This window comes from Tubulanus polymorphus, chromosome 7 (genome assembly GCF_964204645.1).
Source record: "Tubulanus polymorphus chromosome 7, tnTubPoly1.2, whole genome shotgun sequence".
Taxonomy (NCBI): Eukaryota; Metazoa; Nemertea; class Palaeonemertea; order Tubulaniformes; family Tubulanidae; genus Tubulanus; species Tubulanus polymorphus.
In genome coordinates, this window is record NC_134031.1 from 19,244,111 (window position 1) to 19,260,346 (window position 16,236).

At 38.1% G+C, this 16,236-nt stretch overlaps 1 protein-coding gene across 4 annotated transcripts; it reads right to left on the bottom strand.

The window, feature by feature from the left end:
• LOC141908764 (uncharacterized) lies at positions 1-10,225 on the bottom strand. 4 transcript variants are annotated; one of them, XM_074798953.1, is made up of 18 exons: positions 10,205-10,225; positions 9,066-9,144; positions 7,476-7,624; positions 7,149-7,279; positions 6,934-7,066; positions 6,751-6,819; positions 6,385-6,500; positions 6,189-6,273; positions 5,820-5,987; positions 4,530-4,616; positions 4,211-4,311; positions 3,047-3,157; positions 2,374-2,434; positions 2,188-2,295; positions 1,920-1,984; positions 1,563-1,634; positions 834-1,003; positions 1-534 (listed from the first exon to the last, which is right to left on the bottom strand). In XM_074798953.1, the coding sequence occupies exons 1-18, from the start codon at positions 10,211-10,213 to the stop codon at positions 341-343; spliced, it is 1,908 nt and encodes a 635-aa protein (XP_074655054.1). In that variant the 5' UTR covers positions 10,214-10,225; the 3' UTR covers positions 1-340. The 4 variants fall into 4 exon arrangements, with proteins under 4 accessions (XP_074655054.1, XP_074655057.1, XP_074655055.1 ...); XM_074798956.1 differs by lacking the exon at positions 10,205-10,225 and adding an exon at positions 10,098-10,117; XM_074798954.1 differs by lacking the exon at positions 10,205-10,225 and adding an exon at positions 9,707-9,846.
• Between the last annotated feature and the right edge of the window lie 6,011 nt (positions 10,226-16,236).

The window sequence follows — 16,236 nt, forward strand, 5'->3', positions numbered from 1 at the left end:
AGCGAAAACGACACGACGAAGTTAGAAAAGCGAACGTTTTTATTACGCAAATCTTAATTGAAATAACACGAGTTTTACAAACATTAATATATATATAAACACATGAAAGTGGCCAACGAACCGGGGATAATGTTTCCTCAATTAACTCGGGCAAGAAACAGAATCTATCACTTCCAATCATTATAGAGGTTAAGGTTAAATTGTAGTATACGGAGACCGGTTCCGGTTCTGTAGCCAATGCCTCGATAAATCTCATTATTACATCATTTTAGCACGTCGGAAATCGTGGTATGATATCGTTCATCAGACCCGTCTATTATACTCATTCTGTAAAACCAATCTAAAACAACGAATGATGCGTAGCGTTCATGAATAACGTCGTAAGTAGTAAGACGAATGTCGATTGACGCATCCTGTGTGCAGACGATGTGGTTTTTTCGATCCAACTGTTCACAGATGCGTGTAATATATCCAGCGACAACGAACCACCTTTCAACACTATATTGTGAAAGTCTTTCACATTGAATTTATCTCCTGCAATATGAAATGAAATCATGATGATGGGCACCGTTAATCGAAAATGCAATCTCTATATCATGGAAATCCAAATTTTTGTAATGAAGATATTTCAGAATTTCGACATGTTTCCAACTTTTTCCGTCGGGCCAGTAATCTCTTATAAAGAAATTCGTGAAATTTGGATTACATTTATATCAGGCTGCCATGTGGGATTTTTCCCAAGTCTTGGCAACATGTTGTCCAATATTGCACAAAGCCATTTAATGCGAAATTGGGGTATTGAAATGAAAAAATATTGATTTTCAACTATTTACCTAGGGCTTGTTCTGCCCGTCTGCGCATTTTGAGTATTTGTAATTCGCCGACTTTGTACGCGCATGCCTGACCAGGCCACGTGATGTATCGATCGATTTCGACCTCGATCTGGTGTAGGGGGTCTGTAAGTCTATCCGATAGGTAATTGATAGCCTCCTGTCTCGTCCAACTGTAACAGATTCAAAGATCAACAATCAATTCAAATAAAAATAATCCACGAAGCAGAGATCTGAAAATGTTTAGCATATTTGAATATTCAAATATGAAAACATAAGATATTCAAATTTGAATAATTTATGTTTTCATATTGATGGGATCAAATTTCAAATTTTAATGAGATTCAATGTATAAATAAAATACATTTAACTCCATAGAGATGAATTAAGCAATAAACATGAAATAAGAGAAACTGATAATTCATTTTTTTTCGAGACAATCATGAATTATATACCATCATTTAACCTTTAGGACACAGTTCCACAGTTGTGAGTTAGAGTTAACTCTGAGTTAAAGTTTGTTCATTTTCAATGAGTTAACTCAGAGTTAAAACTCGGAACTTTTGGACTGGGTCCAGGAGAAAATGTGTTAATTGAGTGAATTAAGTTCAATTATCAAGTTTTTCATATGAGTTCAAAATTCTGTTTGTGCACCAGATAACATGGATAATGTTCGCGATTAATTGAAAGGTCCAATAAATGTTTTGTACAGAAGAGTAAATTAGAACGTACTTCTTGTAGTGCAAACCGGTGTCAACGACTAAGCGACAAGCTCTAAACATTTCAGACACATAGCGACCAAACCTGAAAAAAAAACAGAACGCAAAATACATGTTCTGTACTTGTGAACGGAAAAATATGAGAGAAATCACAATTCAGCCAAAGGCCGTTAGGCTAAAGATAGCCATTAGCAGGCAGTACGCGAAATGATAGTCTTTATCCGAAACGTTGCTCAAAATATACCGTCTTTCATTCAGGACCTTTATTATCTTTGGCTGAATTATTGTGGGATTTCTCTCGTATAGTCATCTAATACTGATATTGCGTAATCTCTTCTAATAAGACTTATCAGTGATGAGATATACTCACAATTCGTACGGATATTCGTAAAGACCTAACTCTTTACCTAGATATTCGGCGTAAAGCCCCCATCCCTGCGGAAACAACGTTCAAAGATGATATAAAAAACTTTGATATGAAATCCTACACTAAGAATGAAAACATCCAATGAGTCCAAAATGTTTTCTTGAGCTAGCAGTTTATTCAACGTTTCCATTCAAATGATTACTTAAAGATTGTACGTAATTAAACCTGGCTACAATATTGTGGGAATTGTGTAGCGATTTTGTCCACTTACCTCGGTATAGGATGTGCCAAACGGGAATTGAAATGGGACGGCGTAATAGTTTCTGTAGTCGACGAATTTTCTGAATTTCGGTAAATCGGCCAGCAACATGACACTGATCTATAATCAATTTGAAGGATGTGAAATGGTAATCAGTTTCATATGCATGTTATTTTCAAATTCGTAGTAAATGAATACCTGCATGTGATGTCCGGGATCAGCCTCGTGAAGACAGAGCGCCAACATGTCAAAAGTCGGCCTAGAAAATGTTTTAAAAAACGATCAATTATCAGCTCAGAATATTGCTTGCGATATGATTACACGAGGTTAATCATAATAACGTTTACAGAGGAATTCGATACAAGAAAACGTGCATGAAACAATCGAAGATTTGAGAGAAAGTTTTTGAGTATGATTACACAGGATCTAGTAATACATGAAGTGGGTTTAGAACAAACATTTAGAAACTGAAAAAAACCAAAATGCACTAAATGCGTAACAACTACAGAAAAACAGTCGTATAATTTATTTTAATATGCTGGTATCATCTGCTGCCTGTAACCATGATCCCCTCATAAAAATCATCATTTGATGGGCAAACCCTAGGTCATGACAATCTGACTTTCCATGTATGTTGATTGATCGCTATGTCAATGAGTCAGCAATTCATTTTCATATGAAATGTAAAAGATCAGTTTTTGTAGATGGCTGTAGTCAGTCGATTATGTGAGAGAGTCTGGGTACAATGCAACAGATTGATATCTGCAGCAATTATCGATTCGATATTTCTAGAGTTAAATCATTCGAGAGAAGATCCGGATGAAATTCGGGCAGTTTTATCTTTTCCGAACAACACGGTTTAGTAGTATACCTTTTATCGGGTTGAAATACGTTCGCTACGAATACGCCTGGTACCTTCCCATCTGCGGATACGTCATAATACATTCCACCGGGTTCATCTGGTGATTCGGATGCTTTGACACTGTTGCCCGATATTCATCAATATATACAATAGATATACACAGTAAACAAACGATTAGTATTTCAGATGAATCAGTCTCAATCCGTTACAGGGATCGAGAGTAGAAGATAACTTTAGCAGCAATCATCCGCAGAACGAAGGGGAGGAAGACACGAAAAGTTTTTATTAGAATGTGTTCATGTTTGGTAGACAAATTCCAACTAGTTTTGAGCCAGAAGATTTTGTAAGTAAACTTTTTAGGTCTTGGCCCCACATCGAGAAAAGATATTCAAAAATTGGCTAGGAAGATACTAATCATAAGCAATAACCTTGCGTAATGGTGGAATATGTATTTCCGGTTATTGTGCGCGCAACCCCCCCTGGCCAACGCCTTGTTAGTGGTCAAACAATCGAACGATAAGCGATACGGCGTTCGCTTAGAGTTCTGTGGTCAAACGCATCATCTTATGGCAAGCGTCCAATACTGACGGGTAAACAAACGAACTATTTTATAGGGGGATAGTTAGGAAAACCTAAGGAAAGAAAATAACGTGCGGTTAAAAAGACTCAAACAATGATGTTACAGATGATACAACATAAACGGATACAAGAAACTATTAACATACGTAATATAGCATCAACACATCACATGCATTGCTTACTACATGTAATACCTTTTATGGGGGTCATGAGTATTGATCAATAAATGGGACCGAATTTTGCCATCTGCCGAACCGCGCATGTACATGGCTAACGGGGCATTCTTGTCACCTGATGTTATACTGTATAAAAGTATTTATGCATTTATATATTCAACGTTTTTCTGTCGACAAAAACTGGTAATCTCCTGGGTCCAGTTCCACAGTACCGAGTTTAGATGTAATAACTCTGAGTTAACTCATTGATAATGAACTAACTTTAACTCGGAGTTAACTCTTACTCACAACTGTGGAACTGGGTCCTGGGATTTAGTTTCAAAATCGAAGTCAAAGCGGAATTTAAAACACGTGACGCTTAAGTTTGGCCAGGCGTCAATATCATTTATGCTCAAATCATCTTATTCATATTACTTACATCAATGGTAAATTCGGAATATCTTCTTTATGGAAAACCTTCGGCAATGTTTGTTTTGTTCGGTTGAAAATGATGTTTCTGTATTCGTTCAAAAGATCTTCCTAAAATGATAGTGGCTATAAACACACCGTGGATTCTGACAATGTATCACATATTTTCTTACTCCAATTCATCGTGATAACGACCTAACCCTGCTCCGAGACTGCCCCGGAATTTGTGACCTTTGAAGAGAATTTGTTGGTCTCGGGAATTCAAGGCAAGCAGTCTACCGCATACAATTCTAGTTAAAAGCTCAATCTTCATTGGTGAATTATTTTACCTTCGTTTTCAGAAAGAATCGAGGCTGTTCCTTTAAATGGTTGATGAATTCTTTGATAGTTCCCTTGAACTGAACGCCTTCCATGATCTTGAAAATAAAAGCAGAAAGCACAAAGTTCCCCAATGGTTGGGATATGTCAAAAGGGACCCCGATTTTTTTGAATCTTCCTATGCAAATGGTTATTTCTTTGTTTGTATGTTTTTGCTTCGCCTCGTTTGGACCTCAATTCTCGAAGTCTAACTCTAAAGGATTGTGTATATTCAACCTAAGGCTCTACGGCCTTTGAAGTGTTGCCCGCACCAGGACTCGAACCCACTTGTCACTCAGCATTGATAAAGATTGATAGCATCACACCCTATCACACTCATTGAGCTACCGGGGTCGCTTTTTTATACATCTGAAATTGTCCCTTTTCCCTGGGATACGTTGACTAGAGGTGTTCAACCAGATTCAGAATAATCCCCTTGGATTTCACTCGCGTATCGACGACAACGATAAAAATGAACTGTGATGGCGGAAGCGCACACTTCAACATTAGTCCCATATCACTAATGCCTTCGAAAAGAGAAGAGAACCATTAGGACTGATTTTCTGTGATCTTCTTAACGAATTCACGCCGGCGTTTCTTTTTCTGAGAAATATCTATCAACGTAAATGCTTCGGCAGAATCGCGCCGTCAGATTAATTCCGACGGCACCTGTGTCCATGCGTTGTGCCATACTACCCGGCACGCTCGTCTCCATACAACATACGAACTAAACTTAATCCCGCGCGGATAAAACGGCCAAATGAAACAGCCATTTCAGCCGCGACAGGAGATTTTGTATCGTGTTTGACAAGCGCAAGCACGTGATTGAATTCGACCAATAGGAGCGAGCAGCGGTGAGAGGAGCGCAGAATCATAGAGGTTTTACAGCCATGTTTTTCGATTTGACTACGTCATATTGGTTGGATAAAGTGATTCACATCACAGACTCTCTGTTCGTATATATCTAGGATCCAGTTCCAAAATTGGGTTCACATTCGACTCTAAAGTTAAAAACATTGAAAATGAACAAATCCTAACCCAAAGTTAACGACTGTGACACTAGATCCTGATTATCTTGTTATGAACGGCAAGTGTCCAGCACAGGTTGGTAAACGAACGATGACGTCACACGCTAGCAGACGACATGGAGGATCGAATGATTGCATTGAACTAGAAAATGGCGACGAAACTTCAATCGATAAACATGATCTAATCAAATAATTAAATTAGCGCAGTTATAGATCACGCTGTTGCATATGTACCTTGTGCATCTCTGCTGCAATACGGGCGACCTCAGAATGTCCCAGTTCGTGTACTTTATCGGGAGTCATATCCGTAGAGAGGTGCCATTTCAATGCGGCCTCGTAATATTCAGCGCCCCCTGGTAGGCTCGACACGCCGTATCCGTTCCGTGTGTTTGACAAATATTTCTAGAAAAATGGAGTACAATTGAGTCGTTACTGTACTGAGTTTCTTAGTTTTTCTTGATAATTGTGGGTTTCTTCTTCAATTTAATCATAGACAATCACTTTTCATAGACCAAGATCATGTCTATGGGAACCAGTATTTTGCAGATAGCTATTAATGATAGGATGTTAAAAGCTCGATGAACTAAACGGTTACATACACACCTGACTGATGTATTCTGAAAGGTTTCTAAAAGCTCCGTAGATTTCATTTCGAATTATTCCCTTAGCCTTCATTCGTAACTGTTCCCTAATGCAAAAAGAAGGTTTTGTACTTTTGCGTTATGTCTGTTGTAAAACCTTTTTCATAAAAAGATATGATCATTTCGGAATCAAGATTAACCCTGTAGTGAGGACATACTTGTATGTACTGTTAACCATCGTTAACGCATCCAGCGTTTTATTAAACGGGGTGTAGAGATAGAAACTGGTCGGCTGAATGGCCAAAATCTTCTGGATTTGTCCCGGAACCAGTTTCTGAAAAAAGAACCGTATGCAATAATTGCGTTCAGAAAATCAGATTACAATTCGTCAAAAACCTACTGTGATTATTTCTAAAAAATAACAAACTTTTATCACTAGTTTTCCGGTTAAGGATTGATATTTAACCCTCAAAAAGATATTTGAAACCACTGATACAATGTTGATTGATTCACAGTCGAAATTGCACGGCGAGGAACTAGGTCATCCAATGCATCAACGTCAAATAAATCTATCAATTACTCACAATTGAAACAGCGTGCATTGTCTTTTTAACTTTAACGGCTTCTTCGAGCAAGTCTTGCGTTTCTTTTATCTAGAATATGTACGTTAAAAGTTATTTTTATGAATTTGGATTCGAACCGCAACGTGGCGGTTTAGTCGGATCCGGAAGCGTTGCATTGCGCCATCTTGTAACACGCCTGTTTACCTGTTGCGCGATCGCGGACATTCTTTTCAAAAACGTGAGAAAATCGTTCACCGTGTTAAAAGGTGTAAGAGACAATAGTGAATTGTGCCCCTTTTGTGGTCCCTCTAAAAAGTTGATGGCGTTGTAGGTGAACCTGCAAAATATACACAAAGAGATAGGTATAGATTTAAGATTTCCTCGGTGTGGGAAAATGATAATTCCTAACGCTGACTTACTCTTTATATTTGTGACCCTGCGTGTACGTTAACAGTGTGTTCTGAAGCACTTCGTAGTTCATTTTATCTTTAGGCGCCAATAAATTGGGATCAATTGATTTAATATCCCGTAAAAATGCATCAATTTCCAACTGTATCAAAACAAAAAGATCTGAAAAACTATTTTGATAAAATCAAGTCCCCAATTCGCGTATTTCCATGAAGATCTTAGGCAATTTTTATATTTTTCAAGAACTGTAGACTAGACAAGTTGACATTTAGGATAATATTACGTATACGAGCTTAAAAGATTTATTTTTTGTTTGATGATGTAAAGTAAAGGGCTACCTTCCTTCGATCGAATGTTGCCAAAGTCAATGACTCAACTCGATCATTGAATTCATGCTCGCCAATACCAGTAGCGAATAACGGGTACTCTTTTATTCTCCATTGCCAGAACCGTTCAATCAATTCGTCCACTGCTTGTTTAGCGCTATCTGAAATATCACCATCATGTTCTATTTCAAGATAAAAATTCTGGGAGACAATTTTAGATAAAATCACCCACGTTGCTGGCGGCGTTCGAGAGCGCTGATGGAAAAAGCGAATCGAAGCCTGTTGAACAAACAATAATTTAAAAAGTGTTCGTAAAACGTTGTTTCAAGTCGGAGCCTCCCCCGACAAGAACTTCCGAGAATCTGTCTCCTGGTAATGTAGAGATCGGAGACTCATCGGTAATCGAATAGAATCGCCTCTAATGGAACGGATTCAGGATGAGTGATATTTTGTAATTTTTTCCCCTGGTGAATGTTTTGCCTTATCGGATTAAAAGTATGAAGTATGGGCCTAAAAGCCGGCGCTTTGATCATCGACGGTGCATCCGTTATTCGCTTCTGTAACGTCGGATTGACAAGACGCGGAAGTGAAAGTAACGACCGAAGCGCACGCGCGTTGACATGGCCACCATGTCGTGACGTGACCGACCGGATGCGTGTACGACAGCTTTCAGAATAAAACAATTACGAACGGAGTTGTATTGACACTTGGTGCTGTTTATCCGTGGCGCGCGATTGAAAGGATGTTCATCTATTTTCGATGCGATGCGAAATAAATCTTCGGAGATTCGATTACAACACGCGAGAGTGGATAAATCAACTACACTTTCCTCGTGCATACAACCGACCGACTAAATTATGAATAATATTTCCCCCGAAGCTTTATTGTCACACGTCGCCGCCTGCTGAAATTTATAACCGACAAACGCTTCAAAGTAACGAAATGATAAGCCACGAAATTGCCGAAATGCGGCACGGAATGAACTAACCTATATGAGGTCGTGGAAACGGTTCAAATAACCATGTTACATTACTAAATATCGTTGATTTAAACTCTCGAAAACAAGAATTCAGAGTACAGTTTTACGAGAAATTTAACCTCAAAATTTTGGTTCAATTGTTACTGGTTACTTCATGTTTTCATTAAGGACAGCCATTCAAACTTAACCATTTAGGCTAAGACCTTTTCATGAAACTGGACCCTGAGCAGATATTCTTCATTACAAATCTATTCCATTTTTGTTTATGGTTTCTGGACGGTATTGAATGCTGGCGTACCTCGGGGAAAACGTTAAAAAGGCGACGATACGTTGAACGAATGAAATGAAGAAAGAAATTTGTTTTAAAAATTAATCGTTACAAATTAAGAAGTGCCTTATTTAAGTATAGACAATAGACTGACAAGCATCTTATATCTAAGGAATTAGTTTCACAAAAAGGATTTACTCTTTACAATGGATTTGATATCGATTGAATAAATGAAGAAATTGAGTCAAAACATTGAATCAACTAAACTTTTTTCATCGAAATTCGCGTGATCCCGATAGTGTAAAGCGCTAGCGATTCCCCGCGGAGTCACTGAGAAATAAACTTCAATATTTACCTGCTGCGGTTGAGATGGTAACTGCTGTACACATCACACACAAAATAAACACGGCCATTTTTTTCGGAAACATCTTTGACTGACAAAATAAAACAATATATAACTGTAGAAAGAAGAGAAGGCGTTCGGTGAAATATTGTACAACATGTTCATAGTGTTTACATAGTTAGAACTTGACTGAAGTTTGACAAGACGTGGCTTCGTTTGGAGTCGTGGAACAGAAAACAATAAATAGTTGAGAAGTTACTCATAACAGCGGCGGGTATATTGAAATATGTACTAAGCAGTTATTTTTGAATGATAAGGGTGAGGATAACAAGACCCCTTTATTTGAACGGTTATCAAACATAAAACGTATCATATTATCCTATCCTCTTACACATGAAAATAACTGAAGCTAGGTTTATAGACTAAGTATTGGCATAGGTTGCGTATAGGGGTCCTGTTCATTACATATCAATACCTGCGACATCCCAGTATATGAGATGATAGTTTCAAAAATCAAAAATATATAATATCCACGGATAAGAGCCTATACTACCTAACCTTACACGTTAGTGGAGTAGACGTTGATTCAAATTGGAGAACGTTACGATGGTTGCATTCATATTTAAGTCAATCGTTGTTGTTTTTGTACTTACCCTTCCCGGGACGCGTATATTGTACGAATCACAGGTCAATTTACAATCTAAACCTATCCGTAGACATTGGCGTCGCTATCTTACGGTGAAACCCGATACTTAGATTTATATGAACAGCTCTTTGTCTCTCGATGTCACGATGTAGATAACTTTACAGACACATATATATGTACATACAGGTACAAGTCGCTCGTGACGATAACATTAAGTATTTACATTGGCTTCGAAATGTCGTATCGATAACCAGGGATATTTTGATGTTAAACTGTGGGTTATTCAGTGGTTAAAAAAACACGGGTTCTCCGGGGTTAAAGATAGCACACATAGGTACGTTAACTATATATGGCGATATACATTTCACTACGTTATGAATTATCGTTAGTATAATTACATTTTTGACCTCGGTCGTTTCTGGGTTACTCGAACATCATCTGAATTTATATATATACGCAAATTTGTCCAGATATACATGTATATACATATATACTAAACACTAACATGCATCATCCATTCATGAAACACTCCGAGTCCGCGTCGAAGGATAATACGAAAATCCAAGACTAAGTGTGAAAAAAGGGAGTCGTCATCTTCAGAAATGCTGCGGTAGAAGGATCTATTCGAAATGCGAATAGAAATTTGCTCGAGGAAACATTTCGAACTGGTTTTTTTTAGTATATTCTTAGTATAGGATTTCATATAACCAAACTACAGGTTTTCAGACTGATTTTTTTTCCATACAAACACGTGTCATTAATCCACGTCAAATAGATCTTTTGTTCGTAGACGTTTCGTTTTCTAAAATGACGTAATCTATAGTGATACATAACGCATATCTAGGACACATGTAGATGCAGTGTTTTGACGGCGGTGTCATTAAAACGTTCACACAGTCACCGATAGGGGTCTCTGTTTATTTTCCTTTCTCGCAATAGAACGGTTGAAATATTACATCAGCCCACTTTCAATTATTAACACCCCATCAATCATTCCTAATCATTTTTTTCCAGTATCAATTCCAATAACGAACATTAAATATTTAACAATAATCAAGACCTCCGCGCAGAAATCGGTTCAATAAGAAGATGTTTGACGAATAGGAAATACGCGCTTTCTTAACGTGCGCGTTGTTGCGCCCTGCCGTGCACAGCAACTTGTGATAAGTCAAATCGCTCCTTATTAATTAACACGGAATGAGCTAATATTCAATACCCTACTAATACTATACAGATATCGGGTGAGATGATATGGTTTCTAGGTCTGGAAATATTTCATCTGTCACGGGAGTTGGCCAGATACGTGATCAGGCTGTTAAACGTGGCTATACCCCTCTGGCTAACTACTCACGTATGCGAAGAGGTTGTCAGGATTACACACCACTATATCGTCTTAAGCTAATTGGAAAATTGGTTGCCATTTCTTGCCGATAAACGAATAGTCGCAACATCCCAGGCTATACTGCAATAGATACCGTTTTCGCGTGACTGACGCCGTTTTAACGGCCAACCCCGAAGGGGTTTGAATGACCGATTCAAGAAATATACAAATGACTAGAGTATTTTTTGTTGTTATTCACGCTGCATGAGTCCAACACTGGCGGTAAAACAAACTATAACATCACGTATGTAATCTCTAGTGGTTCCACTTTCACGCGGTCGTTGAGAGTAAAATTCCACTAAATTTGTAAATGAACAACATTTGAAACAGATTTCGGTGTGATACTGGTCCCAGTGGGTCACTAAGGGCTAGGATATAGTTCCACAGTTTCGGGTTGACTGTGGAGTTGGATTTATCAATTTTCGACTATAACAACCAAAAACTGCGTGGAACTCATAGACCCTATTTAAACGATGATTGAGTTACCACTTAAAGTTGTTAAGTCTTAAACTGTTTTTATGCTGCATCTTTAGTTTGTATCCTTTTACTTGCCTTCCTAAAGATGGCAGGATAAAATCGAATCGTCGAATCAAGCGTTAGCTCAAGGAAACATTTTCCCACTCATTTTAGTCTAAGCGTGAGATTGTATATTATCGTTAGTATAACACGGCCAGAGTGTTTCATCATTGGTTATTACCACCGTCACACTTCGACTCATTTGAATTATTTTAGCATTTTTGATTATTGCGCAACGAAATTGCTACGAATCCGAAATTTGAGCAATTTGTTCTGTTTCTGCCACGGGTTTCACACGGCATTCGCGATGGAGGTTCGGATGACTCTGTCACATCTGAGAAATTCTTTCCTTCGACGAAAATTGCAGCAACGGAATAATGATCGTGTCCCTAATTTCAGAGCCTAGAAATCGACTTAACAAGCAGCGTTACAAAGAACCTGTCGAACAAGACAGATTGGTCTAAAATACCAAGTAGTAAGGACTAATTTATACAGAGAAATTGTTACTCGGTAGAATGTTCCCTAATGAGGACAAAAAGAGGAGAATCGATGTAAGATGTTTAGAAAAATTTAGTTTGAATCCATTCAGTCTTTGAAATAGAAAAACGCAGTAAACCTCACCTACCTAGGACAGACTGGCACTGGCAAAATCGGTGCGAGTTAAGCGAACGTCTGCCGAAATGAAGTCAGAAACGATTTAGTCAAAGGTATCACATTTTCAGATTTACATACGTCACGTTACCATTCGTAAGTTATTCTATACCATACTCTCACACCATCTCTGACTGTTATATGCTTGAAAATAGCGAGCGGGAAAGATGTTTGCATTCAATGCAATGAAGCTAGGCAGAAATAACGTCTCATAAGATTCCCGTCGTTACATTCTATCAGCGCTCGTTTTGAATGTGATTTATTTTCTAACGTAATGCTTCCAGCGATCATAGCGCGTCATTAAAAATTCATAGAAAACACTTTCGTCGTCTTTTGAGAATTGTCAGCGGAAAATTTTGTTATTTTTCTTTAAAACGCTCGCATATCATAAGGCCATAGATCACGCCTCGCCTGCAGGTTCCATCACAGTAGAGGCTGGCGTCTGAAAATCATGGGTTTATTGTTATTACATCGGTTCAATTTGCGCCAAATGAATTATATCTATTTCGGAGAGTTGATACGACTCACATTGCGAGCTAAATTTAGTAGAATTTCAATATTTGATCTCTCCGCAATCGGATCGTAATCCACAACCACAGAACTGTCTCCATCATGTCAGATGATTAGAGAAATTAGATATTGTAATCGTAACGAATACCGGGGACCAACAATAATTAGAAAGACTGTTCTTCCTTGTCGTGGAGGCGAACCAGGTAAAAGTAGTGTGATTTTCCCCACTTGACGCTCACGCGTAATGAAGCAACCTTATACTTATCCCTGACGGAAATTCACGAGCTAGAAATAAAAAAACCCAAGTCAGCAGGTTTTTGATACTATTGCGGAATATTCAGTTTCATACTCTAAATTTGGAAAAAAATCGATGTTACTACGCAAATATTGTAAGTGACTCGCAACAAATAAATAACTTATTCCTATAAAGTACTATTCGTCTCTGTATTTCCTGTAACCTCTTGTAAACCCAAACCAACTTGCATTAAATGTAAATTATTCATGGCATTCATAGTCTTATGAGCACGTCTTATAAGATAATCAGATGGTCATCGTTCAGACAGACAGCTATTTAGACTGGTCAAGAAATTAGCATTTCGATTTTCTAGACAACCAATATATTTTTCAAGGTCTATCTATTCTCCACAACAAACAACTTTCTAATATCTCAATGAATTCATGAATTTTCGTATGCGAGAATATACATGTACCCAATTCTTTTCGTTGTGATTCGCTGACCCTGAATATTGAAATATCAAAAATATGAAAATAACATGTAAAATTCTCTTGTAAAATGGTGAGCTGATTCCATGTAATTTTCTGAATTGTGGTCATCTTTTCGATCAAGATACAACGCACACTTTTTTAGGCGACCAAGAATTACGAAACCGATATTAAACCGTTGAATATTGGAAAAAAATCTTACCTCGATTCTGTGGTTATATTTCTACGCGTAAAAAATCGTCGGTTTCCGTAACAAAACGTTTTCCATCAGTCTTCAGACTTCAGCTCCGGAGAAAATCAGTCGATACGTTTCCCCATCCTGTCCGGCACTGCCGCGCTTACCTATTCTACCTATCCAGCGGGGCCACCTGCAGATTTCCAATGATCGCCCGTTCCGATTATTTTAACCGTATCGTAAAACTATAAATCGAAGCAGCCGATAACGGGCTACATAATCCCGAAAGATCGCTATTGAAGCGTGCACGCGTGTTTATAAACTCGAAATAGAAAAATACGCACACACGCACCACGAACCCGTAACTGCTTACCTTTTTGTTTAGGGCTGTTCGGATTTCAACGTAACTCGATGCAAAGTTAAAAAGCAAATACAGATGGTAGTTAAACGATCTCTGAATTAATCATGAAATGGAATTAAATAGAGGTATTCTTAACACCTAGAAAACGATCTTAAATCTCCGCACTGAATGATAATCTCTTCAATCAGAATTAGTGCTTTGGTTCATAAACCAGTCAAATCAACCAATACTCACACATATAATTACGTGATTATTGTCGAGGATATTCAGTATTTTCACTATAAAGTTCAATGCGGCATTTTTGGCTTGAAACGTTCTATCTACAAGGGACAAGTTTGACAGTCATTGCATTTATGACCAGTTATCAAACCCTCTTAGCTTTGCAGCCGATCTTTCAACTTAAGACTAGTCTTGAGTATGGAGACGACCTTTAGACCTTTAGAAGTCACGACGTCCGTACAATTTACTGGACCCGGCCCGTTATATCTTTTGTTAGAAACGACCGTAAATCTAGCGTTTTATTTGCGAAATCTGTTATTTTCACGTCAGATGGCGCATGGTTGAAGACTGTAATATTCAGTACGTAAAATTCCCACATTTTCCCGCCATTTTATTCAACCACATACTTGGCAGGGGTGGATCTAGCGTTTTCGATAAAAGGGTTGCGCGGTACTAGCTGCTTGGGTCTTTCATATTAGGGGTCTGGAGATGCTCCCCCAGAAAAATTCTATAAAAATTAGATTCATCATTTTCTTAACAAATGTCTTGGGGAGAAAATAAGGTCACTCGGTCGAAAAAGGGGGGTGCACGTGCCCCCACGCACCCCTTGGACCCGCCACTGATTGGTCAGACACCATAGGTAAAGTTATCAATGATGCTTTTTTATTGAAAGACGTAAATGAAATGATCAAAAGATCACAGACTTAAAGAGGCGGTGAAAATGTATCGAAGATTAATCCGTCAGCAAAAACTGTTGAAAAAAATACCAAGAACTCGGTTTCAAATTTATTTGAATGTATTTTCGAATCTGTTTGAACATTGAACTCGACTCCTTCCGTGTGTGTATCTGATATTCTTATCCGCCATTGGGCCTGGGTGGGTGTCGGCGTCACTTTCCAGACAGCTCAATGTCGAAAAACCGTCTGTACCGCTAAGGTCAAGGACGCTCTGATGATGTCAGAGATGACATTATGTCGCTGAAAAGTATAAACTTTAAGATAGCCCAAAGAGCTGCCTTCATAGAAATATGAGCTTCTTGTCCATTATTGGGACTCGTGCCCTGGTAAAAAGCTAGGACACTTAAAGTTCGTTTCAATTGCAAAATCGGAGTTTGCTCACTTGGAATAAAATTTGCATAAGTAACGAGATTCGAAGGGATAGGATAGGTAACCATATGAAAAGGGTACAAATTATTGTGAAATATAGTAGCAATTTTCCAAGCCAGAATGTAATAGAACAGTCTACTTATAGATTTAAGGATCAGGCTTCGCATTGGCTTAGCAGAGCGGACAAACAACAAGTGATATGAAAAAAATTCAAACCCAGTTGATTTTGTTGGAGCTTGATGATTTGAACATTTAGATACAGTTTGAATGCATTTATCTGCATTCCATAAAAATGCATCATTGGATAGAGTGATCTTCTCATTGCGACCTCGCGTAGGCGTACGTGCAATGCGGAAAATCCGCGATTGTTTATTAACCAAAACGTCTGAAAAACACTTCATGGCAATGACCAGTAAACCAACTTTCCAATCAAGATATACACCTGGAAATGTCGATGATTTCTGAGAATCTAGGGCATCGGTAACTGAGCGTTTTCTCCTAGGTTCTGTCATACTAAGAAAGTACTTTATTTCATATTTGTGTTAAACGTTTCTTTGTCTCGAGTTTCTTTTTGATGTATTTTTAAAACTAACAATTCTTCGATTGATAATCTATCGGTGCCGCTATCGCCACACTTATAACAGTCTATTGATAAAACACTTGATCTTTAGAGGAAATAATGTTGGAATTAATAAATCGACCTGTATTGTCTTTTTACTTCCGGATTCACATGTTCAAAATAACATCGGAAATCGCCGATGCACGTTGAGTAGAGGGGGTGACTTTGTAGAGGTTTTTTAATTCGAGATTAATAAGTTTCATTTAAATCAATCTTTAAAAGAATTAAAAGAATTAAAGATCTGCTTGTTTCTAGTGGACGAATCAGAGGAGAATT